The sequence below is a fragment of the Camarhynchus parvulus genome, chromosome 25, assembly GCF_901933205.1.
Source record: "Camarhynchus parvulus chromosome 25, STF_HiC, whole genome shotgun sequence".
In the NCBI taxonomy this organism is placed as follows: domain Eukaryota; kingdom Metazoa; phylum Chordata; class Aves; order Passeriformes; family Thraupidae; genus Camarhynchus; species Camarhynchus parvulus.
Genome location: NC_044595.1, coordinates 237,879 through 264,895, shown reverse-complemented (window position 1 = coordinate 264,895; position 27,017 = coordinate 237,879). Strand labels below are relative to the sequence as shown.

The window sequence follows — 27,017 nt, the reverse complement described above, 5'->3', positions numbered from 1 at the left end:
GGAGCCGGCGATTCCCAAGGATTCGCTCTCGGAGCACGAGCGCCGCGAATTCCGGGCTGGGGGGGCAGAGAATTCCCTGCTGGAAGAAGAACCAACCCCGGGAGCGATTCCCAAAGTCCCGACCCGGCCGGGTCCGGGAGCCTTGGAATGTGGAGCTCAAAGAATTTGGGGTGGAAAACCCCTGGATTATCCCAAAAAAAACCACAAAAAAAACCCCGGAGAGGGCGCGAGGACGAACTCAGGAATTACACGAGGAGGCCTTTCCCGGAATTCCCGCCGCCGATCCCAAATCCAAGTGCCGGAACCGTCGGGAAAAACAAAAACAAGAAGGGGGGAAAACCCCGGAATTTCCCCCCCCCTTCGATCCTTCGGATTCGAGGCGAAATCCCATGGGAAGAGAAGGAGGAAAGTCGGAATTGTTGTGGCTTTAAAAAGGATTTTTTGGGATTGGGGGTTTTTTTTGGGAAGGGTGGGAACGTTGGGGGTTTTTTTTTTGGTCACAGCCATTGCACTGCAAAAAAAACGAAAAAGGAAAAAAAAAAAAAAATGAAAATAAAAATAAAAAACTTGGGAGAGTTCAGGGAATTCCGGACTCAGGACGACGGATCCGGCGCCTCTCGGGAATTCCAGAATTCCCAACGGAGCCCGGGAGGAGGAAGAAAAAATAAAAGCAGGAAGAGGAAGGAAAAAAAAAAAAAGCAGGAAGAGGAGAAGGAAAACGTTTTAAAAAAAAAAAAAACGGATTTAAAGGAAAAAAAATCAAAAATCAACCAGATCAAAATTTTATGGAGAAAAAAAATCGGAAGTTTCAAGGAAAAATTGCTAAAATTCCAGCGTGCCAAACCATTTACTAGAAAACAAACCCTCGGGAAGTTGGGAATGGTTGGAATTCTCTCCTGGATGAATTTGCCCCGGAGCATGATCCCGTTTTTCCAGGGCCGTTTTTTTTTTTGTTAATTTCGCTTCCTTTTCGTAGCAAATCCGTAGGAAAAATGTAAAAAAACGACAAAAAAAAAGTAAAAAAGACTTTTGGACGGGACAGCCCCAAAAAGGGGGAATTTTTGGGGAGGAATTTCCCAAAAAGGAGGAAAAGGAGGAAAAATCCAACAGCATTAATGGGGTTGTCCCGGATTTTTTTATTTATTCCATAATTATGTTGAGTTTTTTATTATTTTAAGCTGTTTTTTCCGTTGGTTTCTTTTCTTTTTTTCGCGTCTCCGCATCCTGGTGGGATTGAAAACAAAACCAGGAATTTTCTCTCGGTTGAAATCATTAAAAATCCGGAAAAACTTTGGATTTTCCGGGGAAAAACTTTGATTTTTTTTTTGAAAGCGCTTTGTTAACTGATATTTACGCTTTTCTTTGGGTTCCAAAAACCCCTTTTTTCGAGGGATTTCGAGGGATTTGAACTCTCCCCGGTGGGAATCCGGCAGGAATCCATCGGGAAAATTGATGGAATTTGGGATGGGGAGCGTGGCTTTGTACATAGGGTGTAAAGTAGAGGGGCAAAAAAAAACCAAAAAAAAGACAAAAAATCCGAAATTTGTGCCTTTAAAAAATTCCGATTTCTATAAAAATCAGATTTAAAAAAGGGTTGCATATATATATTATATATATATATGATGGAGTGCTAGAGAAATTTATGGATAATATACATATTTTTTTCCAGGGGTATCCCATAGCTCCGTATTTTGTTATGGAAGTTGAAAAAAAAACGGAAAAAAAGGGAAAAAAAAAAAAAACCTGAAAAATAAAAGTATTTTACCTCGAATTCAAAACGTTAAATAAAAACCTTTTAACAGAGAGGGCTCGCTGGTTTCTTTGGGGCTTTTGGGGTTTTCCTGAGGGTTTTTGGAGTTTGGGATCCGGGAGGAGCTGCAGTTTTGGGGAGTTCAGGGGTTCCCTGGATCCCAAAAATTCCCCAAGGTCTGCGCGTTCTGGCTGTGGGGTTTGGGGGTTTTTGGGTGTCCCCGAACCTTCAGTGTCCCCGTGGGTGTCCCCAAATCCTCGCTGTCCCCAAATCATTACTGTCCCCAAATCATTACTGTCCCCGTGGGTGTCCCCAAATCCTCACTGTCCCCAAATCCTCACTGTCCCCGTGGGTGTCCCCAAATCCTCGCTGTCCCTGTGTCCCCAAACCCACACTTGTCCCCATGTCCCCCACACCCCGAGGTCACTCTGTGTCCCCAGACCCACACCATCCCCCTCTCCCCAATCCCTGAGGTCACGTGTGTCCCCAAAACCCACCCTGTGTCCCCCCCATGTCCCGGTCACCCGACTGGCCCCCAAAGGCCATTATCCCCAACCTCACACTATCTCCCACACACACTTCCCAGTGCACCCTGAGGTCACCGTGTGTCCCCTCAAATCCTCACTGTCCCCTGTGTCCCCGCACTGTCCCGCGTCCCCCGCAGCCCGAGGTCACTCAGTGTCCCTCACACCCCTCGGTCACTCCCTGTCCCTCACACCCCTTGGTCACTCAGTGTCCCTCACACCCCTTGGTCACTGTCCCCACCCCCGGCACTCCCCCTCACACCCCTTGGTCACCCCTGTCCCTCACACCCTTGGTCACTCAGTGTCCCTCACACCCCTTGGTCACACTGTCCTGCAGTCCCTCACACCCCTTGGTCACTCAGTGTCTCCCCCCACACCCTCACTCTGTCCCCAGTGTCCCTCACACCCCTTGGTCACTCTCTGTCCCTCACACCCCGAGGTCACTCTCTGTCCCTCACACCCCTTGGTCACTCTCTGTCCCTCACACCCCAGGTCAGTGTCCCTGCACCCCTTGGTGTCCCTCACACCCCTTGGTCACTCAGTGTCCCTCACACCCCTTGGTCACTCTCTGTCCCTCACACCCCCTGCACCCCTCAGCTCCCTGTCCTCACACCCCAGGTCACTCCCTGTCCCTCACACCCCTCGGGTCACTCTGTGTCCCTCACACCCCTTGGCACCCCTCGGTCACTCAGTGCCCCACCCCCAGTGTCCCCGCACCCCTCGGTCACTCCCGTCACCCCCTTGGTCACTCTCTGTCCCTCACACCCCTTGGTCACTCAGTGTCCCTCACACCCCTTGGTCACTCCGTGTCCCTCACACCCCTTGGTCACTCCTGTCCCTCACACCCCTTGGTCACTCTGAGGTCACTCAGTGTCCCTCACACCCCTCGGTCACTCCCTGTCCCCCACACCCCGGCCTCAGTGTCACACCCCTTGGTCACTCAGTGTCCCCCACACCCCTCGGTCCTCCCTGTCCCCCCCACCCTGTCCCCCGCACCCCTTGGTCACTCCCTGTCCCCCACACCCCTCGGTCACTCCCTGTCCCCCGCACCCCTCGGTCACTCCCTGTCCCTCACACCCCTCGGTCACTCCCTGTCCCCCGCACCCCTCGGTCACTCAGTGTCCCCGCACCCCGAGGTCACTGTGTGTCCCCGCACCCCTTGGTCACTCAGTGTCCCTCACACCCCTCGGTCACTCTGTGTCCCTCACACCCCTCGGTCACTCCCTGTCCCTCACCCCTTGGTCACTCTCCACCCCTCGGTCACTCAGTGTCCCCCGCACCCCTTGGTCACTCAGTGTCCCGCCCCTCGGTCACTCCCTGTCCCCTGCACCCCTTGGTCCCAGTGTCCCTCCAACCCCTCGGTCACTCAGTGTCCCTCACACCCCTCGGTCTCTCTCCCCCGCACCCCTCGGTCCTCAGTGTCACCCCCTTGGTCACTCAGTGTCCCTCACACCCCTCGGTCACTCTCTGTCCCTCACACCCCTTGGTCACTCTCTGTCCCTCACACCCCCGTGTCCCCCTCGCTCGCCCGCCCCGTGCCCGCCGCCCCCTGCCCGCGGGCGCTGCCGCCGCGCCGGGCGCGGGGGGCCGGGCGAGCCCGGGGATTGGGAGCGGCCTCCAGGCCTCTCCCTCAGCCCGGCCCCCGCGGCGGGAGGGGGCGCCCCGCTCGGCCGGGCCGGCACCGAACCGCAGCGCGGGGGGTCGCTCGGGCCCGCGGGGCTCGCTCGGGGCCCCCGAGGCCGCCGCAGCCGCCGCGGCCGGGCATGGTGGCGGGGGCGGCCGGAGCGGGGCGGCGGCTCCGGGCGCAGCCCTGACCGAGCTCCACCATGAGCGTGAGGCCTCCGCAGGCCCCGGACAGGTACGGGCTGAGGGGAGACCCCCGGCCGGGCAGGGCCCCGGGGGGAAAAGGGGGAAAAGGGGGGAAAGGGGGACGGGGCTCGGCCCGGGGGCAGAACCCGCCGCGTGTTCCGAGGGGGGGACGCGGCTTTGGGGCGAAATCGGGCGGGTTTGGGGGCGCGGGGAGCGGGGAGGGGGCTCGGCTGCTCCGGGCGGCGGTGCTGCGGGGAAAGCGGCGGTTTGGGGTGAAACTGGGGGGTTTTGGGATCACAGGAGGGGGCTGGGCTCGGGCTGGAGCCCACACCCGGTCCCTGCAGGGGTTTGGGGAGAAATGTCGGGATTTGGGGTGAAATGCCGGGATTTGGGGTGTTTGGGGGAGACATGCCGGGATTTGGGGTGAAATGCCGGGATTTGGGGTGAAATGTCGGATTTGGGGTGTTTGGGGGAGACATGCCGGGATTTGGGGTGAAATGCAGGGATTTGGGGTGAAATGTCGGATTTGGGGTGAAATGCCGGGATTTGGGCTGTTTTAGGGTGAAATTCGGGGATTTTGGGGCTCTGGGAGGGGGCTCAGCTCGTCCTGGAGCCCTCAGCTCACGTCTTGGGGGGAAAGCAGCGATTTGGGGTGAAATTCTGGGATTTAAGGGCTCGGAGGAGGCGGCTCAGCTCGTCCTGGACCCCCCACCCTGCCCCTGCAGTGTTTTGGGGTGAAACGCCGGGATTTGGGGTGTTTTGTGAAACGCCGGGATTTTGGTCTGCACCTCCCGCCCTGCGTCTCGGGGGCAAACATGGCAATTTGGGGTGAAACTCTGGGATTTTGGGGCTCTGGGGGTTCAGGGGAAGGGATTTAGATCAGGGTGGAGCTCCTGCCCCCTCCCTGCGGTGCTTTGGGGCGAAATTCTGCGATTTTGGGGTGAAATTCTGGGATTTTGGGGGTTTGAGGTCCTGGAGCCCTCACCCCATTCCCTGGGGGGAAAGACGGAAATTTGGGATAAAATTCTGGGATTTTGGGATTTCTGGGGGGGGGCTCAGCCCAGCCCTGGACCTCCCACCCCATCCTTGCAGCGTTTTGGGATAAAACTCCTGGATTTGGGGAGTGGGGGGGGGGAATATCGCAAACCTTTCTGATTTCTGGGATATTTCCGTATCCGTCGCTGGGAACTGGCTTTTCCCCCGTTTGTTTTGCTCCATTTTAAACCAAATTTGGGGATTTTTTTTAATGGGATAAACCCTCGGAAAACCCTGGAAGGTTTTTCTGGGATGAATTCAGGGATTTTGCTGAGGATTCCTGGGTTGGGATCCCTGCTGCAGCCGCGGCGTTTCCCGCATGGATTGGGGTGGGAAATGAGGAATTTGGGGCCCTGGGAGAGAAGCAGATCCCAGGAATTTCGGGGATCATTTTCCCACCAAATTCCCGGCGGTTTTTCCCACTTTTTGCATCCCAAAGACTTCCAGGGTTCCCTGTGCTGGATTATTTGGGATTTTAGGGATCAATCCTGGATCCTGCCCAGGTTCTCCCATGGATTTCCATCCCTGGGATGGTGGGAATGTCCCACCCAATCAGAGTGGGATTTTCTGGGATTTAAGGATCTTTTCCATCCCAAAGAATTCCAGGATTCCCTGTGCTGGATGATTTGGGATTTCAGGGATAAATCCTGGATCCCATCCCAGATTATCCCGTGGATCCCTGGGATGGTGGGAATGTCCCGCCCAATCAGAGTGGGGTTTTTGGGATTTAAGGATTTTTTCCATCCCAAAGAATTCCAGCATTCCCTGTGCTGGATGATTTGGGATTTCAGGGGTAAATCCTGGATCCTGCCCAGGTTATCCCATGGATTCCCATCCCTGGGATTGGAATCAGGGTGGGGTTTTTTGGGATTTATGGATTTTTTCCATCCCAAAGAATTCCAGCATTCCCTGTGCTGGATTATTTGGGATTTCAGGGGTAAATCCTGGATCCTGCCCAGGTTCTCCCATGGATTTCCATCCCTGGGATGGTGGGAATGTCCCACCCAATCAGAGTGAGATTTTTTGGGATTTAAGGATTTTTTCCATCCCAAAGAATTCCAGCATTCCCTGTGCTGGTTATTTGATTTCGGGGATCTGCCCAGGTTATCCATGGGTTCCCACCCAGGGTGTTTTCCCCCAACGGCCTGTGTGGAGATTTGGGATTCGGGAATCTGATCTGCCCACCCATTTCCATCCCTGGGGATGGGAATGTCCCACCCAATCAGAGTGGGGTTTTTTGGGATATGGATTTTTTCCATCCCAAAGAAAGCATTCCCGTGCTGGAGATTTGGGATTTCAGGGGTAAATCCTGGATCCTGCCCAGGTTATCCCATGGATTTCCATCCCTGGGATGGTGGGAATGTCCCACCCAATCACGTGTGGTTGGGATTGGGTATATTTTCATCATATCAGGATGATCCCACCATGTTATGGATTTGATTTTCCAGGATAAATCCTGGATGGTTATTTGATTCGGGGTAAATCCTGGATCCTGCCCAGGTTATCCCATGGGTTCCCATCCCTGGGATTGGAATCAGGGTGGGGTTTTTTGGGATTTATGGATTTTTTCCGTCCCAAAGAATTCCAGCATTCCCTGTGCTGGATTATTTGGGATTTCAGGGGTAAATCCTGGATCCTGCCCAGGTTCTCCCATGGATTTCCATCCCTGGGATGGTGGGAATGTCCCACCCAATCAGGGTGGGATTTTCTGGGATTTAAGGATTTTTTCCATCCCAAAGAATTCCAGGATTCCCTGTGCTGGATGATTTGGGATTTCAGGGGTAAATCCTGGATCCTGCCCAGGTTATCCCATGGATTTCCATCCCTGGGATTGGAATCAGGGTGGGGTTTTTTGGGATTTATGGATTTTTCCACAATTCCAGCATTCCCTGTCTATTATTTGATTCCAAAACTGATCCCCCATCTCCCATACCATCCCTGGGATGGTGGGAAACCAATCAGAGTGAATTTTCTGGGATTTAAGGATTTTTTCCATCCCAAAGAATTCCAGGATTCCCTGTGCTGGTTTATTTGGGATTCCAGGGATCAGGGGAAACGATCCTGCCCAGGTTATCCCATGGGTTCCCATCCCTGGGATTGGAATCAGGGTGGGGTTTTTTGGGATTTATGGATTTTTTCCGTCCCAAAGAATTCCAGCATTCCCTGTGCTGGATGATTTGGGATTCCAGGGGTAAATCCTGGATCCCGCCCAGGTTATCCCATGGATTTCCATCCCTGGCAGTGCCGATGCCAGCCCGGATCCCCGGCGCAGGGAAGCGTTTCCCTCCCTCAGCCCGGGAGTTTCGGGATCGCTGCCGGGCGCAGGATTCCGTGGGTTCCCGCGGGCAGGGAATTCCAGGAGCCGGAATTCCCGGCCCGACCGGCTCTGCCGCCCTTCCCGCTGTTCCAGGGCTGGCTCCCGTTAATCATTACCCCGCGGCCGGGAGCAGCTTCCTGCAGAATTCCCGGAAAAAAAACCCCAAACCCCCAACTGCGAAAAGCGGGAAAAATCCCCGATTTCCAGCGTTTGGCATCGCGCCGTCCCGTCGGGATCCCTTCCCAAAAAAGGGTTTGGGATTCCCAGCCGGAAAACCCCATGGAAACCCAGGATAAACCGTGTTTGTAAAAGGGAAAATGGGGGGAAATTCCCATTTTCCAACATTTCTGACCACTGGGTTCCTACCTAAAACAGGATTGGAATTCCCAGCTGGAAAATCCCACAGGAACCCGAGACAAACTGGGGTTTAAAGCAGGAAAAACAGGGAAAAAATCCCATTTTCCAACATTTCTGCCCACTGGGTTCCTTCCCACACTGGAATTGGAATTCCCAGCTGGAAAAACCCATGGGAACCCGGGACAAACCAAGGTTTAAATCAGGAAAAACGGAAAAAATTCCCTTTTCCCAACTTTTCTGACCCCTGGGTTCCTTCCCACGCTGGAGTCGGAATTCCCAGCTGGAAAAACCCATGGAAACCTGGGATAACCCAGGGTTTAAAGTGGGAAAAATGGGGAAAAATTCTCATTTTTCCAACATTTCTGCCCACTGGCTTCCTACCTAAAACAGGGTTGGAATTCCCAGCTGGAAAAACCCACGGGAACCCGGGATAAACCGGGGTTTAGAGCGGGAAAAATGGGGGAAAATTCGGGTTTTTTTGTGGTTTTCTTTCCCTGGCGCCCTGGCAGGGAGGGCAGCGGAGCCGCAGCCCCCGGCAGGGAGGGAACCGAATGTTGCAAATCCGAGCAGAAAATTCCGGCGGGACCCGAACTCCCGGAATTCCTCCCAGAACTCGGCGGCCGCCCTCGGAATGCGGGGGGGAAGGAAAAAAAAAAAAATTAAAATAAAATAAAAAATGACCCGAGGTTTGTTTTCGGGAATTCGGGAATCGAAGGACGGAATTCCCACGTTCCCGTTCCCCGTGGGATCCGGGGATTTGGGAATTCGGGGTTGTTTCCGTGACAATCGGTGGGATTTGGGGAATCCTGGCTCCTGGGAGAGCCCTGTGGGGCATTCCCAGCGGGAACAGATCCCAAAAAAAAACCCGGGAATGGCCGGGAGGGGTTGGGAACAGCTCGGAAGGGTTTGGGATTCCGGGAAAAGCCGGGAACTGCGGGATTATCCTGCAGCATTCCCAATAAAAACACTTGGGAATTTTATGGGAAGGACCCTCCAGGTCCTCCCAGCTGCCCCCGGAATTCTGTTTTTCCTTGGAAAACCTCAGCGTGGAGGGAATTGAGTGGGCAGAAATGTTGGAAAATAGGATTTTCCCCCATTTTTCCCGCTCCGAACCCTGGTTTGTCCCAGGTTTCCGTGGGATTTTCCAGCTGGGAATTCCAGCCCCGTTGTGGGAAGGAGCCCAGTGGGCAGAAAGGTTGGGGAAAGGGAATTTCTTCCCATTCCAAGCTCCAGTTTTTTGGGAGTTTTGGGTTTTTGGGAAGTGGGAAGGGAGGGCAGGGCTGGGGTCCCTCCGGAGGCGCCCCTGGAATGGGAATTTTGGGAATTGTGGCAATTGTGGCGGAATTGTGGCAATTGCGGGAATTGCCGTGGCTGGGCCGCCCCCAGGCAATTAAGGAGCTTTAATTAAGCCGAATTAAACGACTTTTTTATAGCCTGGTTAAGCCCCGGCTGCTTCCAGAGGGGCAGGAGAAGCCTCGGGATCCCTCTGGGTGGGATCTGGGCGTCCCTGGAATTGTGGCTTTTATGGGAAATCACCTCGGGAACGCCACAGATCCCGGCATTCCGGGATTTTTGGGATAAAAACCGGGATTTCTGGGGGGACGACAAGGGCTGACCTGGGCTTGGCCTTGTGGATTATCCCGAGGTTAATCCAGATTTTCCTCCGGATTGGCCGGGAACGTCCAGGGCAGCGCCGGGGCTGGGGCTGGGAAAGGGGCTGGGGAATCCTCGGGGGCTTTGCCTGGGGTTTCTGCCCTGGGGGAAAAAAGGGGATCCGGGGGGATTTGGGTCTGATCCCGGGGGGGATTTGGGGTCTGATCCTGGGGGATTTGGGGTCTGATCCTGGGGGATTTGGGGGTCTGATCCTGGGGGGGAATTTGGGGTCTGATCCTGGGGGATTTGGGGGTCTGATCCTGGGGGATTTGGGGTCTGATCCCGGGGGTTTGGGGTCTGATCCCGGGGGGATTTGGGGTCTGATCCTGGGGGGTTTGGGGGTCTGATCCTGGGGGGATTTTGGGGTCTGATCCTGGGGGATTTGGGGTCTGATCCTGGGGGGATTTGGGGTCTGATCCTGGGGGATTTGGGGTCTGATCCTGGGGGGATTTGGGGTCTGATCCTGGGGGGAATTTGGGGTCTGATCCTGGGGGGATTTGGGGTCTGATCCCGGGGGGATTTGGGGGTCTGATCCGGGGGGATTTGGGGTCTGACCGGGGAAGGGGGACTGCATCCGGTGAGTTAGGGCTGGCCGGAATTTGGGGATGATCTTCCAGGGGGGTTGGGGTGTGATCCAGAGGGGGTTGGGAGGCTGGAGCCCCATCCGGGAATGGGGCAAGGACAAGAGGGAGATCCTCTGTGATCTTCCAGGGCTGGAAGCTGGATGAGTCGTCCAGGGAACGGGGCTGGGAAGTGCCAGAGGGTCTCTCGGACCAGCATCCGAGTACCTGGCGTTCTGTCCAGGATTCCGGGGTCCCTCTGGATCTTCCTGAGCAGTGCGCGAGGAGTGTCCAGCTGGCCTGGGAGTGACCAGGGGTCATCTCTGACCAGCATGGGAGTGACCAGGGGTTGTGTCCGGCTGTCCTGGGCCATGTCCGGCTGTCCTGGCAGTGCCCAGGGGTCACTCCGGCTGTCCTGGCAGTGCCCAGGGGTCACTCCGGCTGTCCTGGCAGTGCCCAGGGGTCACTGGGCCATGTCTGGCTGTCCTGGCAGTGCCCAGGGGTCACTCCGGCCATCCCCAGCTGCCAGAGCCCCGAGTTGCCGTGTCCCCCCCAGGTTGAGCAGCCTCTCCTCGTCCCTGGGCGATTCCCCCTCGGAGCGCAGGTCCCCCGGTCACCACCGGCAGCCCTCGGACGCCTCCGAGACCACAGGTGGGAATTCGGCCTCTCCGCGGGCACTCAGTGGGCACTGCGGGCACTCTGTGGTCACTCTGTGGGCACTCAGTGGGCACTCTGTGGTCACTCTGTGGGCACTCTGTGGGCACTCAGTGGTCACTCAGTGGTCACTCAGTGGGCACTCAGCGGGCACTCGGCGGGCACTCTGTGGGCACTCTGTGGGCACTCTGTGGGCACTCTGTGGGCACTCAGTGGGCACTCAGCGGGCACTCAGTGGGCACTCAGTGGGCACTCTGTGGGCACTCAGTAGGCACTCTGTGGGCACTCAGTGGGCACTCTGTGGGCACTCAGAGGTCACTCTGTGGGCACTCAGTGGGCACTCTGTGGGCACTCAGAGGTCACTCTGTGGGCACTCTGTGGGCACTCTGTGGGCACTCTGTGGGCACTCAGTGGGCACTCTGTGGGCACTCAGAGGTCACTCTGTGGGCACTCTGCGGTCACTCTGTAGGCACTCTGTGGGCACTCAGTAGGCACTCAGAGGTCACTCTGTGGGCACTCTGCGGTCACTCTGTAGGCACTCTGCGGTCACTCTGTAGGCACTCTGTGGGCACTCAGTAGGCACTCAGAGGTCACTCTGTGGGCACTCAGTGGTCACTCTGTAGGCACTCTGTGGGCACTCTGTGGGCACTCTGTGGGCACTCAGTGGGCACTCTGTGGGCACTCAGTGGGCACTCTGTGGTCACTCTGTGGGCACTCAGTGGTCACTCTGTGGGCACCTGGGGCCAGGGTGCGGGTCCAGATCTTCCTGGACTCTTGGAACTTTGGGATTTGGGATTTGGGGTCCCACAAGGGGGAATGGGGGGCTGGGGAGTCCGGGGTGGCCACAGGGCCTGGTGGTCAGGGCTGGACAGTGACCACAGGGGCAGGGCTGGACAGTGACCACGGGGTCAGGGCTGGACAATGGCCACAGGGGCAGGGCTGGACAATGGCCACAGGGGCAGGGCTGGACAGTGACCACAGGGTCAGGGCTGGACAGTGACCACGGGGTCAGGGCTGGACAATGGCCACAGGGTCAGGGCTGGACAATGGCCACAGGGGCAGGGCTGGACAGTGACCACGAGGTCAGGGCTGGACAGTGACCACGAGGTCAGGGCTGGACAGTGACCACAGGGGCAGGGCTGGACAATGGCCACAGGGGCAGGGCTGGACAGTGACCACGAGGTCAGGGCTGGACAGTGACCACAGGGGCAGGGCTGGACAGTGACCACGAGGTCAGGGCTGGACAGTGACCACAGGGGCAGGGCTGGACAATGACCACAGGGTCAGGGCTGGACAGTGACCACAGGGGCAGGGCTGGACAGTGACCACGAGGCCCTGCAGGCCCTGGAACCGGGGGTTCCTCAGAGCCAAACCCAGAGTCCAGAGCCTCACTGCCTCCTCTTGCTCCTGTCCCTGTGTCCGTCTGTGTGTCCCTGTGTCTGTCTGTCCTGTGTCTGTGTGTCCCCTGTGTCCCTGTGTCCGTGTCTCCCTGTCCCTGTGTCTGTCTGTGCGTCCCTGTGTCCGTCTGTCCTGTGTCTGTCCGTGTGTCCCTGTGTCCGTCTGTCCTGTGTCTGTCCGTGTCCGCGTGTCCAGGGCTGGTGCAGCGCTGCGTGATCATCCAGCGGGACCAGCATGGCTTCGGCTTCACCGTCAGCGGCGACCGCGTGGTGCTCGTGCAGTCCGTGCGGCCCGGTGGGTGCGGGGATGGACACGGGGACGGACACAGGGATGGACATGGGGATGGACACGGGGACGGACACTGCTGGACACGGGGATGGACACGGGGATGGACACGGGGATGGACATGGGGATGGACATGGGGATGGACACGGGGACGGACACGGGGATGGACACGGGGATGGACACGGGGACGGACACGGGGACGGACACGGGGATGGACACTGCTGGACACGGGGATGGACACGGGGACGGACACGGGGATGGACACGGGGATGGACACTGCTGGACACGGGGATGGACACGGGATGGACACGGGATGGACACGGGGATGGACACGGGGACGGACACGGGGACGGACACGGGGATGGACACTGCTGGACACGGGGATGGACACTGCTGGACACGGGATGGACACGGGATGGACAAGGATGGACACGGGATGGACACGGGATGGACACGGGGATGGACACGGGATGGACACTGCTGGACACGGGGATGAACACGGGGATGGACACGGGGATGGACACGGGGATGGACACGGGGATGGACACGGGGATGGACACTGCTGGACACGGGGATGAACACGGGGATGGACACGGGGATGGACACGGGGATGGACATGGGGATGGACACTGCTGGACACGGGGATGGACATGGGGATGGACATGGGGATGGACACGGGGATGGACACAGGGACGGACACGGGGATGGACACGGGGATGGACACTGCTGGACACGGGGATGGACACAGGGACGGACACGGGGATGGACATGGGGATGGACACGGGGATGGACATGGGGACGGACACGGGGATGGACATGGGGATGGACACGGGGATGGACACGGGGATGGACACGGGGACGGACACGGGGATGGACACTGCTGGACACGGGGACGGACACGGGGATGGACACGGGGATGGACAGGCCGCACAATCCCCAGGGATCCCCTCATCCATCCCCAGCCTCAGCCTGGGGGAGAAAATGGGGAGAAAACGGAGAAAAGTGGGGGAGAAAAACAGCAGGAAAATGGGAGAGAAAATGGCAGGAAAATGTGGGAGAACTGTGGGGAAAATGAGGGACAAATGGGGTTTTCCTTGGAAATGTCCCAGTTTTGGGGGTTTTGCTCCGGGATTGGAAGGGACGGGGCTGGGGGGAGTGGGGAAGCGCCCGTGGAACATTCCAGAGTCGCTCTGGGAGCTGCCCTGACCCTGCTGTGTCCAGGCGGGGCTGCCATGAGGGCCGGCGTGCAGGAGGGCGACCGCATCCTCAAGGTGGGTTCCCAGAGCCCGGGGAATTCCCAATTCCCGGGGAAATTTCCACATTCCCGGGGGAAATTCCCGTTTTCCCAGCCCTTTCCCAGCCCTTTCCCGGCCGTTGCAGGTGAACGGGACGATGGTGACCAACAGCTCCCACCTGGAGGTGGTGAAGTTGATCAAGTGTGAGTTGGGAATTCCGTTCCCATTCCATCCTTCAGGAATTTTGGAAGTGTTCCCAGCCCTATTTCCCTCGTTTTTTCCCGGAAATCCTTCTTACCCCTCATCCCAGATTCTCCCTGGAAATCCTTCCCGCTCCCAGTTCTCCTGGAAATTTTTTCTTCGCAATCCCTGGAAATCCTTCTCCAAGTTTTTCCTGGGAATCTTTCTCACCCCCTTATCCCAGATGTTTCCTGGAAATCCTTTTCCCCCCATTTTCCTGGAGATCCTCCTGGCTCCCTTTTCCCAATTGTTGTTTTGGAATCCCCCTCATCGCCCCTTATCCCCCATTTGAAACCCTTCCCGCTCCCGTTCCCCCCGTGGATTTTCCCCGTGTGCCCCCGCCGCGTGCCCCCCACCCCAGGCTCCCCCGGCTCTCTGCTGACGTGGCCGTGTTCTGTTCCCAGCCGGTGCCTACGTGGCGCTGACGCTGCTGGGCTCCCCGCCCGGCTCCGCGGCAGCCCCGGGGTGCCAGCAGGAGCCGGAGCCCTCGGGGGGTCCCCAGGGGCCCCCCCAGCGCATCACGGAGCCGCGGCCCCTGCAGGTGAGGCGCAGCTCCGGGCGGGCACCGGGGTTCCGGGGGGGGAGACGGGAATTCCCTCCGGTGACCCCAAAACTCGCCCAGGAGATCAAAGAGTTCCCTGAGGGGATTCCATCCCGTTCCCATTATTCCCATTCCTGTTCCTGTTCCCACTCCCATTATTCCCATTCCCATTATTCCCACTATTCCCATTAATTCCACTATTCCCCCCATTCCCATTGTCCTGTCATTCTCATTCCCATTTCCTCATTCCCATTACTCCCATTATCCCCATTATCCCATTCCCATCATTCCCAATATTCCCATTTCCATTCCCATTATCCCATTTCCCCATTCCCCTTATTCCCATTCTTCCCATTATCCCATTCCTGCCATTCCCATTATCCCGTTATTCCCATTGTCATTCCCTCCCGCTGTCATTCCCATTGTCATTCCCCGTTGTCATTCCCATTATTCTCATTGTCATTCCCACTGTCATTCCTGCTGTCATTCCCATTGTCATTCCCATTGTCATTCCCGTTATTCCCACTGTCATTCCCGTTATTCCCATTGTCATTCCCAATGTTATTCCCATTGTCATTCCCATTGTCATTCCCACTGTCATTCCCGTTATCCCATTGTCATTCCCATTGTCATTCCCATTGTCATTCCCATTATTCCCATTTTCATTCCCGTTGTCATTCCCGTTATTCCCATTGTCATTCCCATTATTCCCATTGTCATTCCCACTGTCATTCCCGTTATCCCATTGTCATTCCCATTGTCATTCCCATTGTCATTCCCGTTATTCCCACTGTCATTCCCATTATTCCCATTGTCATTCCCATTGTCATTCCCATTGTCATTCCCGTTGTCATTCCCATTGTCATTCCCATTATTCCCATTGTCATTCCCGCTGTCATTCCCGTTATTCCCATTGTCATTCCCGCTGTCATTCCCGTTATTCCCATTGTCATTCCCGCTGCCATTCCCATTGTCATTCCCGTTATTCCCGCTGCCATTCCCATTGTCATTCCCATTGTCATTCCCATTATTCCCACTGTCATTCCCGCTGCCATTCCCGCTGTCATTCCCGTTATTCCCATTGTCATTCCCGTTGTCATTCCCATTGTCATTCCCATTATTCCCATTGTCATTCCCGCTGCCATTCCCGCTGTCATTCCCATTATTCCCATTGTCATTCCCATTATTCCCATTGTCATTCCCGTTGTCATTCCCATTGTCATTCCCGTTATTCCCACTGTCATTCCCATTGTCATTCCCATTGTCATTCCCATTATTCCCATTTTCATTCCCGTTGTCATTCCCGTTATTCCCATTGTCATTCCCACTGTCATTCCCATTGTCATTCCCGTTATTCCCACTGTCATTCCCGCTGTCATTCCCGTTATTCCCTCTGTCATTCCCGCTGCCATTCCCGCTGCCATTCCCATTATTCCCACTGTCATTCCCATTGTCATTCCCGCTGTCATTCCCGCTGCCATTCCCATTGTCATTCCCGTTATTCCCACTGTCATTCCCACTGTCATTCCCGCTGTCATTCCCGTTATTCCCGTTGCCATTCCCGCTGTCATTCCCGCTGCCATTCCCGCTGCCGTTCCCGCTGTTCTCCCTGTGGCACTGCAGGACCCCGAGGTGCAGACGCACGCGGCGCAGATCCTGCGCAACATGCTGCGCCAGGAGGAGGCCGAGTTCCAGGTGCTGCCTCAGAAAGCCCCGGGGAAATCCCAGAAAGACCCCAGACCACTGGGATATTTTGGGATTTTCCTGAGATTTTTTTTTTTTTCCCCCCGGGGATTTGTTTTTTTCATTTTCCGTGGTTTTTCTGAGTGTTTTCCCGTGTTTCCCGGGGAACGCTGCTGTGATTCCCTGTCTGTTTTTGGGCTGGTTTTGGGGTGTTTTCCTTGGGAACCCTGTCAGAATTCCCTGTCTGATTTTGGGATGTTTTGGGGATGTTTCCCTGTGAACCCTGCCGTAATTCCCCGTCTGTTTTTGGGCTGTTTTGGGGCTGGTTTTGGGCTGTTTCCCCTGTGAACCCTGCCGTGATTCCCTGTCCGGTTTTGGGGCTGTTTTGGGGCTGTTTTGGGGCTGTTTTGGGCTGTTTTGGGGCTGTTTTCGGGCTATTTTCGGGCTATTTTGGGGCTGTTTTCAGGCTGGTTTCAGGCTATTTTCGGGCTATTTTGGGGCTGTTTTCGGGCTGGTTTCAGGCTGTTTTCGGGCTATTTTGGGGCTGGTTTTGGGCTATTTTCAGGCTGTTTTGGGGCTATTTTGGGGCTGTTTTCGGGCTGGTTTCAGGCTATTTTCGGGCTATTTTGGGGCTGTTTTCGGGCTGGTTTCAGGCTATTTTCGGGCTATTTTGGGGCTGTTTTCGGGCGTTTCAGGCTGTTCGAACGCTATTTTGGGGCTGGTTTCAGGCATTTTTCCAGGGGCTGCTGCGGCGGTTTCAGCCGGGCTATTTTGGGGCTGGTGGGCTGGTTCGGGCTGGTTGGGGCGCCGGCTGGGCTATTTTGGGGCTGTTTTCGCGCTGTTTCAGGCTATTTGGGTGCTGCGGGCTGGTTCAGGCTATGGGGCGGCGGCTGTTAGGGGCGATGGGGACGGGAAAATACCCGGGAATGGAGCTGGGAATGGATACGGGATGGAGACGGGAAAATATCAGGGAATGATCCGGGGATGGAGCTGGGAATGGATACGGGAAAATACCTGGGAATGATCTGGGAATGGAGCTGGGAATGGACGGTGGATAGACCGGGATGGAGGCGGGAATGATGTAGGAATGGAGCTGGGGATGGATCTTGGAATGGACGGGGAATGGATACGGGAATGGAGCCGGGAATGGACCGGGATGGAGACGGGAATGATGCGGGAATGGAGCTGGGGATGGAGCTGGGAATGGATACGTGAAAATATCTGGGAATGATCTGGGAATGGAGCTGGGAATGGCTGGGGATGGAGCTGGGAATGGACCAGGATGGATCTGGGAATGATGTGGGAATGGAACTGGGAATGTATGGGAATGGATCTGAGAATGGATCTGGGAATGTATGGGGATGGAGCTGGGGATGGATCTGGGAATGGATACGGGAAAATATCAGGGAATGATCTGGGAATGGAGCTGGGAATGGATACAGGAATGGACTGGGATGGAGATCGGGAATGGAGCTGGGAATGGACACGGGAATGGAGCTGGGAATGGACACGGGAATGGACCGGGATGGATACGGGAAAATATCCGGGAATGATCTGGGAATGGAGCTGGGGATGGATCTGGGAATGGGGACGGGGATGGATACGGAAATGGAGCTGGGAATGGATGGGGATGGATACGGGAAAATATCCAGGAATGATCCGTGAATGTGCGGGAATGGAGCTGGGAATGGATCTGGGAATGTACTGGGATGGAGCTAGGAATGGATTGGGATGGATACGGGAAAATACCCGGGAATGATCCAGGGATGGAGCTGGGAATGGATACAGGAATGGACTGGGATGGAGATGGGAATGATGCGGGAATGGAGCCGGGAATGGACACGGGAATGGACCAACGGGAATGGACCGGATGGATACGGGAAAATATCCGGGAATGATCTGGGAATGGAGCTGGGGATGGATCTGGGAATGGATACGGGAAAATACCTGGGAATGATCTGGGAATGGAGCTGGGAATGATCTGGGAATGGGGACTGGGATGGAGATGAATATCCAGGAATGATCTGGGAATGGAGCTGGGGATGGACCGGGAATGGGGATCGGGATGGATACGGGAAAATATCCAGGAATGATCCGGGAATGTGCGGGAATGGAGCTGGGAATGGATCTGGGAATGATTCGGGAATGGGTCTGAGAAGGAATGTGGGAGTTCTGGGAATGATCCAGGAATAATCCCAGGATTGGCCCTGAGCCCTTCCCGGTGTTTCCCGGGAATTCCGCTTTTCCCAAAAACCAAACCTGGGGGTGCAGGGGGCTCGGGTGGGAGCTCTGGGAATTTCCTGGGTTTCTGGGATCCCCTTTTCCCTGACCCCGCTCCCCGTTCCCAGGATTTGGGCTCCTCCCGGCCCCTGGAGGGGTCCCCGCAGCTCCCGGGGCGCCTCCCCCGGGACCCCCAGGACGGGAACGCGGGGCTGGAGGAGCGGGGCCCGGCCCTGCCAGAGGTGAGGGAAAAAAAACCGGGAAATCCCGGGAAAAATCTGGGAAAAAGCCGGGAAAAATCTGGGAAAATTCTGGGGAAAAATCTGGGAAAATTCTGGGGAAAAAAAACGGGAAAAATCTGGGAAAAATTCTGGGGAAAAATCTGGGAAAAATTCTGGGAAAATTCTGGGGAAAAGCCCGGGAAAAACCTGGGAAAAACCCGGGAAAAGGGCGGGGAAGAGTTTGGGAAAATTCCAGGGAAAATCTGGGAAAAGGGCGGGGGAAACTGCAGGGAATATTTGGGAAAAGAGAGAGGGAAAGTTCCAGGAAAGGTTTGGGAAAAAGGGGGGGAAATTCCAGGAAAGGTTTGGGAAAAGCGCGGGGGGGAAATTCCGGGAAAATTTTGGGAGAGCAGGGGGGAAAATTAAGGGAAAAACCGGGGGAAAAGGAAAAAGGGGGGAAATTAGAGGAAAAGGGAGGGGGGAATAGTTCCAGGAAAAATCTGGGGAAAGGGGATGAAAAGTCTGGGAAAAACTCCATGAAAAGTTTGGGAAAAGAGGGGGAGAAATTCCAGGAGAGGGTGAAAACCTCCCCCCGGAATTTGGGATCCCCCAAATTGGGGAGGTTTTTGGGGATGCTGATCCCGAAATTCCCTCCCCAGGTTTCCCGGAATTCCGGCTTCTCCGAGCCCGGCAGCCCCCGGAGCTCCCCTGTGCTCGGCTCCCGCCTCTCCACGGATCCGGTGGGGCTGGAAAATCCCAGAAAATCCCGGAAAATCCCAGAAAATCCAGGGAATCCCCACGGGGATCCCCCAGAGCGGTTCCCGGAGCTTATCCCGGTTTTTTTTTGGGACAGGGATCGGGGAGGCCCCAAATCATCGGCCCCGAGGAGGATTGTGAGCCTGGGAATGGCAGCAACGAGGTGAGAGTTCCGGGAAAAGCGGGAATTGGGGGTTTGGGAATTCTGGGGGGATTTGGGGGGATTTTTGGTGACTCCAGGTGGGATTTTGGAGGGGGTTTTTGGGATCCTGGCAGTCGCCACTCCTCCCTCTCTGCGTTCCCAGAGCGATTCCGTGTTCCAGGATTTGGGAATTCTCAAATCCCGCCCGGCCCATCTGGGAGTTTTCCTGAGGTTCCTCTTCTCCCAGGCCGACCCCACTCCTCTGGTAAGGAATTCCCCAAATTCCCGGGATTTCCTGACCCCTGGGATCCCATTCCCAACCCCTGGCACCTCCCAGAGCATTCCCAAGGGCCCAGATGGAGCACAGTTCCAGGGATTTCCTCATAATTCTTGGGATTTTCTGACTCTTGGATCCCATTCCCAACCCCTGGCACCTCCCAGAGCATTCCCAGGAATATTCCTGGGATCAGGATGGAGCAGAAATTCCAGGATTTCCTCAAAATTCACAGAATTTCCTCAAAATTCACAGAATTTCCTCAAAATTTACGTGAATTTCCTGACCCTTGGGTCCCATTCCCAACTTTTGGCTCCTTCAAGAGATTCCAGGGAATAAATCCTGGGATTTTTCTGACCCTTGCATCCCATTCCCAGCCCCTGGCACCTCCCACAGCATTCCCGAGGGCCCAGATGGAGCACAATTCCATGGATTTCCTCAAAATTCCTGGGATTTCCTGCTCTTAGGATCCCATTCCCAACCCCTGGCACCTCCCGGAAATCCCGGGAATATTCCCGGGAGCAGAAATTCCGGGATTTCCTTCCAAATCCCTGGGATTTTTCTGGCCCTTGGGATTCCGTTCCCAATCCCCGGCCCTTCCCAGAGCGTGGATGCTCCGGATGGAGCAGAATTCCAGGGATTTCCTCAGAATTCCGGGATTTCCTGGATTTCCCGGAATTCCCGGAATTCCCGGTTTTCCGTCCCCAGCTGTTCCACCTGTGCTCCGAGGTTTGCTGCCAGCAGAGCCCCCGGACTGCCGGGCCCTGGGCAGGGACATCTGGAACGTCTTCCTGGACAGGGCCGCGGTGAGCCCGGAGCTGGGGATTCCCGGGATTTTGGGGGATTCCTGGGATTTTGGGGAGAATTCCCAGGATTTTGGGGGATTCCCAGGATTTTGGGGAGGATTTAATGGGATTTTGGGGAATTCCCAGGATTTTGGGGAGAATTCCCGGGATTTTTGGGAGAATTCCCGGGATTTGGGGAGAATTCGGGATTTTGGGGAATTCCCAAGATTTTGGGGAGGACTTAATGGGATTTTGGGGGAATTCCCATTTTGGGGAGAATTCCGGATTTTGATGGGATTTGGGATTTGGGGATTTAATGGGATTTTTGGGGAATCCGATTTTGGGGATTTTTGGGAGAATTCCCGGGATTTGGGGAGAATTCCCAGGATTTTGGGGAATTCCCAAGATTTTGGGGAGGACTTAATGGGATTTTGGGGAATTCCCAGGATTTTGGGGAGAATTCCCAGGATTTTGGGGGATTCCAGGGTTTTGGGGGAGGATTTAATGGGATTTTGGGGAGGATTTAATGGGATTTTGGGGGATTCCCAGGATTTTGGGGAGAATTTTCGGGATTTTGGGGAGGATTCCCGGGATTTTGGGAGAATTCCCGGGATTTTGGGGAGGATTTAATGGGATTTTGGGGAGAATTCCCGGGATTTTGGGGAGGATTCCCGGGGTTTTGGGGGATTTAATGGGATTTTGGGGAGAATTCCCAGGATTTTGGGGGATTCCCGGGATTTTGGGGAGGATTTAATGGGATTTTGGGGAATTCCCAGGATTTTGGGGGATTCCCGGGATTTTGGGGATTCCCGGGATTTTGGGGGATTCCCGAGATTTTGGGGAGGATTTAATGGGATTTTGGGGGATTCCCAGGATTTGGGGAGAATTCCCAGGATTTTGGGGGATTCCCAGGATTTTGGGGGGGATTCCCAGGATTTTGGGAGAATTCCCAGGATTTTGGGGAGAATTCCCGGGATTTTGGGAGAATTCCCGGGATTTTGGGGAATTCCCGGGATTTTGGGGATTCCTGGGATTTTGGGGAATTCCCGGGATTTTGGGGAGGATTTAATGGGATTTTGGGGAATTCCCAGGATTTTGGGGGATGATCCTGGGATTTTGGGGGGGATTTAATGGGATTTTGGGGGATTCCCGGGATTTTGGGGAGGATTCCCGGGATTTTGGGGGATTTATGGGATTTTGGGGAATTCCCGGGATTTTGGGGGATTCCTGGGATTTTGGGGAATTCCCAAGATTTTGGGGAGGATTTAATGGGATTTTGGGGAATTCCCGGATTTGGGGGGGATTTTGGGAGAATTCCCGGGATTTTGGGGAGGATTTAATGGGATTTTGGGGAATTCCCGGGATTTTGGGGGATTCCTGGGATTTTGGGGAGGATTTAATGGGATTTTGGGGAATTCCTGGGATTTTTGGGAGAATTCCCGGGATTTGGGGAGAATTCCCAGGATTTTGGGGAATTCCCGAGATTTTGGGGAGAATTCCCAGGATTTTGGGGAGGATTTAATGGGATTTTGGGGAATTCCCAGGATTTTGGGGAGAATTCCCAGGATTTTGGGGATTCCCGGGATTTTGGGGAGGATTTAATGGGATTTTGGGGGATTCCCGGGATTTTGGGGAGAATTCCCGGGATTTTGGGAGAATTCCCGGGATTTTGGGGAGAATTCCCAGGATTTTGGGGAGAATTCCCAGGATTTTGGGGGATTCTCGGGATTTTGGGGAGGATTTAATGGGATTTTGGGGAATTCTTGGGATTTTGGGAGAATTCCCAGGATTTTGGAGAGGATTTAATGGGATTTTGGGGAATTCCCGGGATTTTGGAGAGGATTCCCGGGATTTTGGAGAGGATTTAATGGGATTTTTGGGAGGATTTAATGGGATTTTGAAGAGCTCTGGGATGGCATCCTGGAATTTTTTGGGGAGGATGTTCGGGGGTTTGGAGAGAATTTCCCCGGGGTTTTGGGGAACGTTAAGGAATTTGGGGAGGGTTTTCCAAGGTCTGGGAGGGCTATCCCAGGATTTGGGGAGGATTTTCTGGGATTTTGGGATGGATTTTAAGGAGTTTGGGGGGGTAGGATTTTCAGGGATTTGGGGAGGATTTTCCAGAATTTTGGGAGGATTTTTCTGGGAATTTGTGAAGATTTCCCAGGATTTTGGGATGGATTTCCCAGGATTTGGGGATGGATTTTCTGGGATTTTGGGAGGATTTCCCAGGATTTTTGGGAGGATTTCCCGGGATTTTTGGGGTGGATTTTCAGGGATTTTGTCAGGATTTTTCAGGATTTTGGGATGGATTTTTCAGGATTTTGGGATGGATTTTCTGGGATTTTGGGAGGATTTCCCGGGATTTTTGGGATGGATTTTCTGGGATTTTGGGATGGATTTCCCGGGATTTTTGGGATGGATTTCTCCGGATTTTTGGGATGGATTTTCTGGGATTTTGGGAGGATTTCCCGGGATTTTTGGGAGGATTTCTCGGGATTTTTGGGATGGATTTCCCGGGATTTTTGGGAGGATTTCCCGGGATTTTTGGGATGGATTTTCTGGGATTTTTGGGAGGATTTCCCAGGATTTCTGGGAGGATTTCTGGGGATTTTTGGGATGGATTTTCTGGGATTTTGGGATGGATTTCCCGGGATTTTTGGGAGGATTTCCGGGATTTTTGGGAGGATTTCCCGGGATTTTTGGGATGGATTTCCCGGATTTTTGGGAGGATTTCCCGGGATTTTTGGGATGGATTTTCTGGGATTTTGGGATGGATTTCCCGGGATTTTTGGGATGGATTTCTCGGGATTTTTGGGATGGATTTTCTGGGATTTTGGGAGGATTTCCCGGGATTTTTGGGAGGATTTTGGGAGATTTTGGGATGGGATTTTTGGGAGGATTTCCCGGGATTTTTGGGATGGATTTCCCGGGATTTTTGGGAGGATTTCCCGGGATTTTTGGGATGGATTTCCCGGGATTTTTCAGAGGATTTCCCGGGATTTTTGGGATGGATTTTCTGGGATTTTGGGATGGATTTCCCGGGATTTTTGGGATGGATTTCCGGGATTTTTGGGATGGATTTCTCGGGATTTTTGGGATGGATTTTCTGGGATTTTGGGAGGATTTCCTGGGATTTTTGTGATGCTTTTTTCCCTGTTTTTGCAGCCGCTGCGGGTGAAGCTGCCGGAGCAGCTCCTGGCTGAGATCGGTGAGTTCGGAATTCCGGGAATTTCCCCTGGGAGAAGGAGCCCGGGGCCGGGATCGGGAATTCCCGAACTCCTCCCGGTAGAGCCGGGATCAGCTCTGGGGTGAGAGGAGCGCCCGGGGCGTTCCCAAAATCCCGAATTTCCCGCAGAGCTGCGCCTGCGGAGCGGGGACGAGCAGCGGCCGGCGCTGCTGGAGGCGCAGGAGTTGGTGATCCCAGAAATCCAGGAGCAGCTCCAGGACTACAGGTGGGAGCCCCCAAACCCCGGGGAAACCCCAATCCCGGCAATTCCGGGAGCTCCCCGGCCCGTTTTGGGGCAGAACCTCAGGAAAACCCCGGATTTTGGGGTTTGCGCCTCCCAGTCCTGTTCCTTTCTGCTTTTTCCCAGCAGAGCCTGAGGAGAATCCCAAATCTGGGGAATTTCGGGAGTTCCCCATCCTGCTGGTTTTGGCTTTTCCCGCACACCCAAGGGGGAAATCGGGAATTTCATGAATTTTGGGACTTTCTGGGCATTCCCAATCCCATTTTTTTTGGCTTTTCCCAGAGAACAAAGCAGGAAACCCAAACTGGAATTCCAGGCCCTCCCCATCTTGTTTTTTTCCTTTTCCCAGAGAACCAAGCGAGACATCCCAGACTTTGGGGATTTTGGGAATTCCAGGAGTTCCCAATCCCGGTTTTCTGGCTTTTCCCGGAGAGCCAAGCAGGAAATCCCGGGTTTTGGGAATGCTGGGAATTCCCCGAGTCCCCAATCCCGGTTTTCTGGCTTTTCCCAGAGAACTAAGCAGGAAATCCCGGGTTTTGGGGATTTGGGGACCGACCCCACCCCCTTTCCTGGAAATGGCGGACACCCGGTTGATTTGGATTCAGAGTTCCCAATCCCGTTTTTCTGGCTTTTCCTGGAGAAAGGCGGACATCCCAACGTTTGGGGAATTCCGAGTTCCCAATCCGGTTTTCTGGCTTTCCTGGAGCACGGCGGGACATCCCGGGTTTTGGGGATTTGGGAATTCCCGGAGTTCCCAATCCCGTTTTCTGCTTTCCCGGAGAGCCAAGCAGGAAATCCGGTTTTGGGAATGCTGGGAATTCCCGAGTCCCCAATCCCGGTTTTCTGGCTTTTCCTGGAGCACGACGCGGGACATCCCGGGTTTTGGGGATTTGGGGGAATTCCCGAGTCCCCAATCCCGGTTTTCTGGCTTTTCCTGGAGCACGAGGCGGGACATCCCGGGTTTTGGGGATTTGGGAATTCCCGGAGTCCCCAATCCCGGTTTTCTGGCTTTTCCCAGAGAACTAAGCAGGAAATCCCGGGTTTTGGGGATTTGGGGATTCCCGGAGTCCCCAATCCCAGTTTTCTGGCTTTTCCTGGAGAATGAGGCGGGACATCCCGGGTTTTGGGGATTTGGGGGATTCCAGGAGTTCCCAATCCCGGTTTTCTGGCTTTTCCTGGAGCACGAGGCGGGACATCCCGGGTTTTGGGGATTTGGGAATTCCCGGAGTCCCCATTGCCGTTGTTCCCCCCGTGCGCAGGACGAAGCGCACGCTGGGGCTGGGCAGCCTGTACGGGGAGAACGAGCTGCAGGAGCTGGAGCCGGGCAACGGCCCCCGGGAGCCCCGCGAGTGCCGGGAGCGCGAGAGGCAGCTGGCGGAGCGGCAGCTGGGGCACCTCGGGGACATCCTGTGAGTGTTTGGGGGATTTGGGGATTCCTTATGGGGTCACTGGGACAGGGAGAGGCAGCTGGGGCACCTCGGGGACATCCTGTGAGTGTTTGGGGATTTGGGCATTCCTTATGGGGTCACTGGGATCACTGGGGCAGGGAGAGGCAGCTGGGGCACCTCGGGGACATCCTGTGAGCGTTTGGGGGATTTGGGATCATTGGGGATTCCTTATGGGGTCATTGGGACAGGGAGAGGCAGCTGGGGCACCTCGGGGACATCCTGTGAGTGTTTGGGGGATTTGGGGATTCCTTATGGGGTCACTGGGACAGGGACAGGCACCTGGGGCACCTCGGGGACATCCTGTGAGCGTTTGGGGGATTTGGGGATTCCTTATGGGGTCACTGGGACAGGGAGCGGCAGCTGGGGCAACTCGGGGACATCCTGTGAGCGTTTGGGGGATTTGGGATCATTGGGGATTCCTTATGGGGTCATTGGGATCACTGGGACAGGGAGCGGCAGCTGGGGCACCTCAGGGACATCCTGTGAGTGTTTGGGGGATTTGGGGATTCCTTATGGGGTCACCGGGATCACTGGGGCAGGGAGAGGCAGCTGGGGCACCTCAGGGACATCCTGTGAGTGTTTGGGGATTTAGGATCATTGGGGATTCCTGATGGGGTCATTGGGATCACTGGGACAGGGAGCGGCAGCTGGGGCACCTCGGGGACATCCTGTGAGCGTTGGGGGATTTGGGATCGTTGGGGATTCCTTATGGGGTCACCGGGATCACTGGGGCAGGGAGAGGCAGCTGGGGCACCTCAGGGACATCCTGTGAGTGTTTGGGGATTTAGGATCATTGGGGATTCCTTATGGGGTCACTGGGATCACTGGGACAGGCACCTGGGGCACCTCGGGGACATCCTGTGAGCGTTGGATTTGGGATCATTGGGGATTCCTGATGGGGTCAACGGGACAGGGACAGGCACCTGGGGCACCTCGGGGACATCCTGTGAGCGTTGGGGGATTTGGGGATTCCTTATGGGGTCACTGGGATCACTGGGACAGGGAGCAGCAACTGGGGCACCTCAGGGACATCCTGTGAGTGTTTGGGGGATTTGGGATCATTGGGGATTCCTTATGGGGTCACTGGGACAGGGAGAGGCAGCTGGGGCACCTCGGGGACATCCTGTGAGCGTTTGGGGATTTGGGATCATTGGGGATTCCTGATGGGATCATTGGGATCATTGGGACAGGGAGAGGCAGCTGGGGCACCTCGGGGACATCCTGTGAGTGTTTGGGGGATTTGGGGATTCCTTATGGGGTCACCGGGACAGGGACAGACAGCGGGGCACCTTGGGGACATCCTGTGAGCGTGGATTTGGGATTCCTTATGGGGTCACCAGGAGGGGAGAGACAGCTGGGGCACCTCGGGGACACCTGTGAGCGTTTGGGGATTTGGGGATTCCTTATGGGGTCATTGGGACAGGGACAGACAGCTGGGGCACCTCGGGGACATCCTGTGAGCGTTGGGGGATTTGGGATCATTGGGGATTCCGATGGGATCATTGGGATCATTGGGACAGGGAGAGCAGCTGGGGCACCCGGGACACTGTGGCGTTGGATTGGGGAAGGCGGGGGGCTGGGTCTGGGCGCGGGAGAGGGACGCCAGCTGGGGCCGCTTGGGCCCGCGTTTGGGGGTTTGGGGATTCTTTGGGGTACCAGGACA

The 27,017-nt window shown here is 55.5% G+C and overlaps 1 protein-coding gene across 1 annotated transcript in view; it reads left to right on the top strand.

The window, feature by feature from the left end:
* The first annotated feature begins 3,997 nt into the window (after positions 1-3,997).
* ARHGEF11 (Rho guanine nucleotide exchange factor 11) overlaps positions 3,998-27,017 on the top strand; it is a 52,387-nt gene continuing 29,367 nt past the window's right edge. Inside the window, 16 exon segments of the mRNA XM_030965104.1 lie at positions 3,998-4,132; positions 10,562-10,656; positions 12,253-12,351; positions 13,564-13,613; positions 13,723-13,780; positions 14,222-14,358; positions 15,982-16,053; positions 18,390-18,503; positions 19,142-19,222; positions 19,336-19,401; positions 19,544-19,645; positions 20,363-20,399; positions 20,402-20,460; positions 23,605-23,647; positions 23,795-23,891; positions 25,166-25,315. Coding sequence (XP_030820964.1) covers positions 4,101-4,132; positions 10,562-10,656; positions 12,253-12,351; positions 13,564-13,613; positions 13,723-13,780; positions 14,222-14,358; positions 15,982-16,053; positions 18,390-18,503; positions 19,142-19,222; positions 19,336-19,401; positions 19,544-19,645; positions 20,363-20,399; positions 20,402-20,460; positions 23,605-23,647; positions 23,795-23,891; positions 25,166-25,315 — 1,292 coding nt within the window. The 5' untranslated portion in view covers positions 3,998-4,100.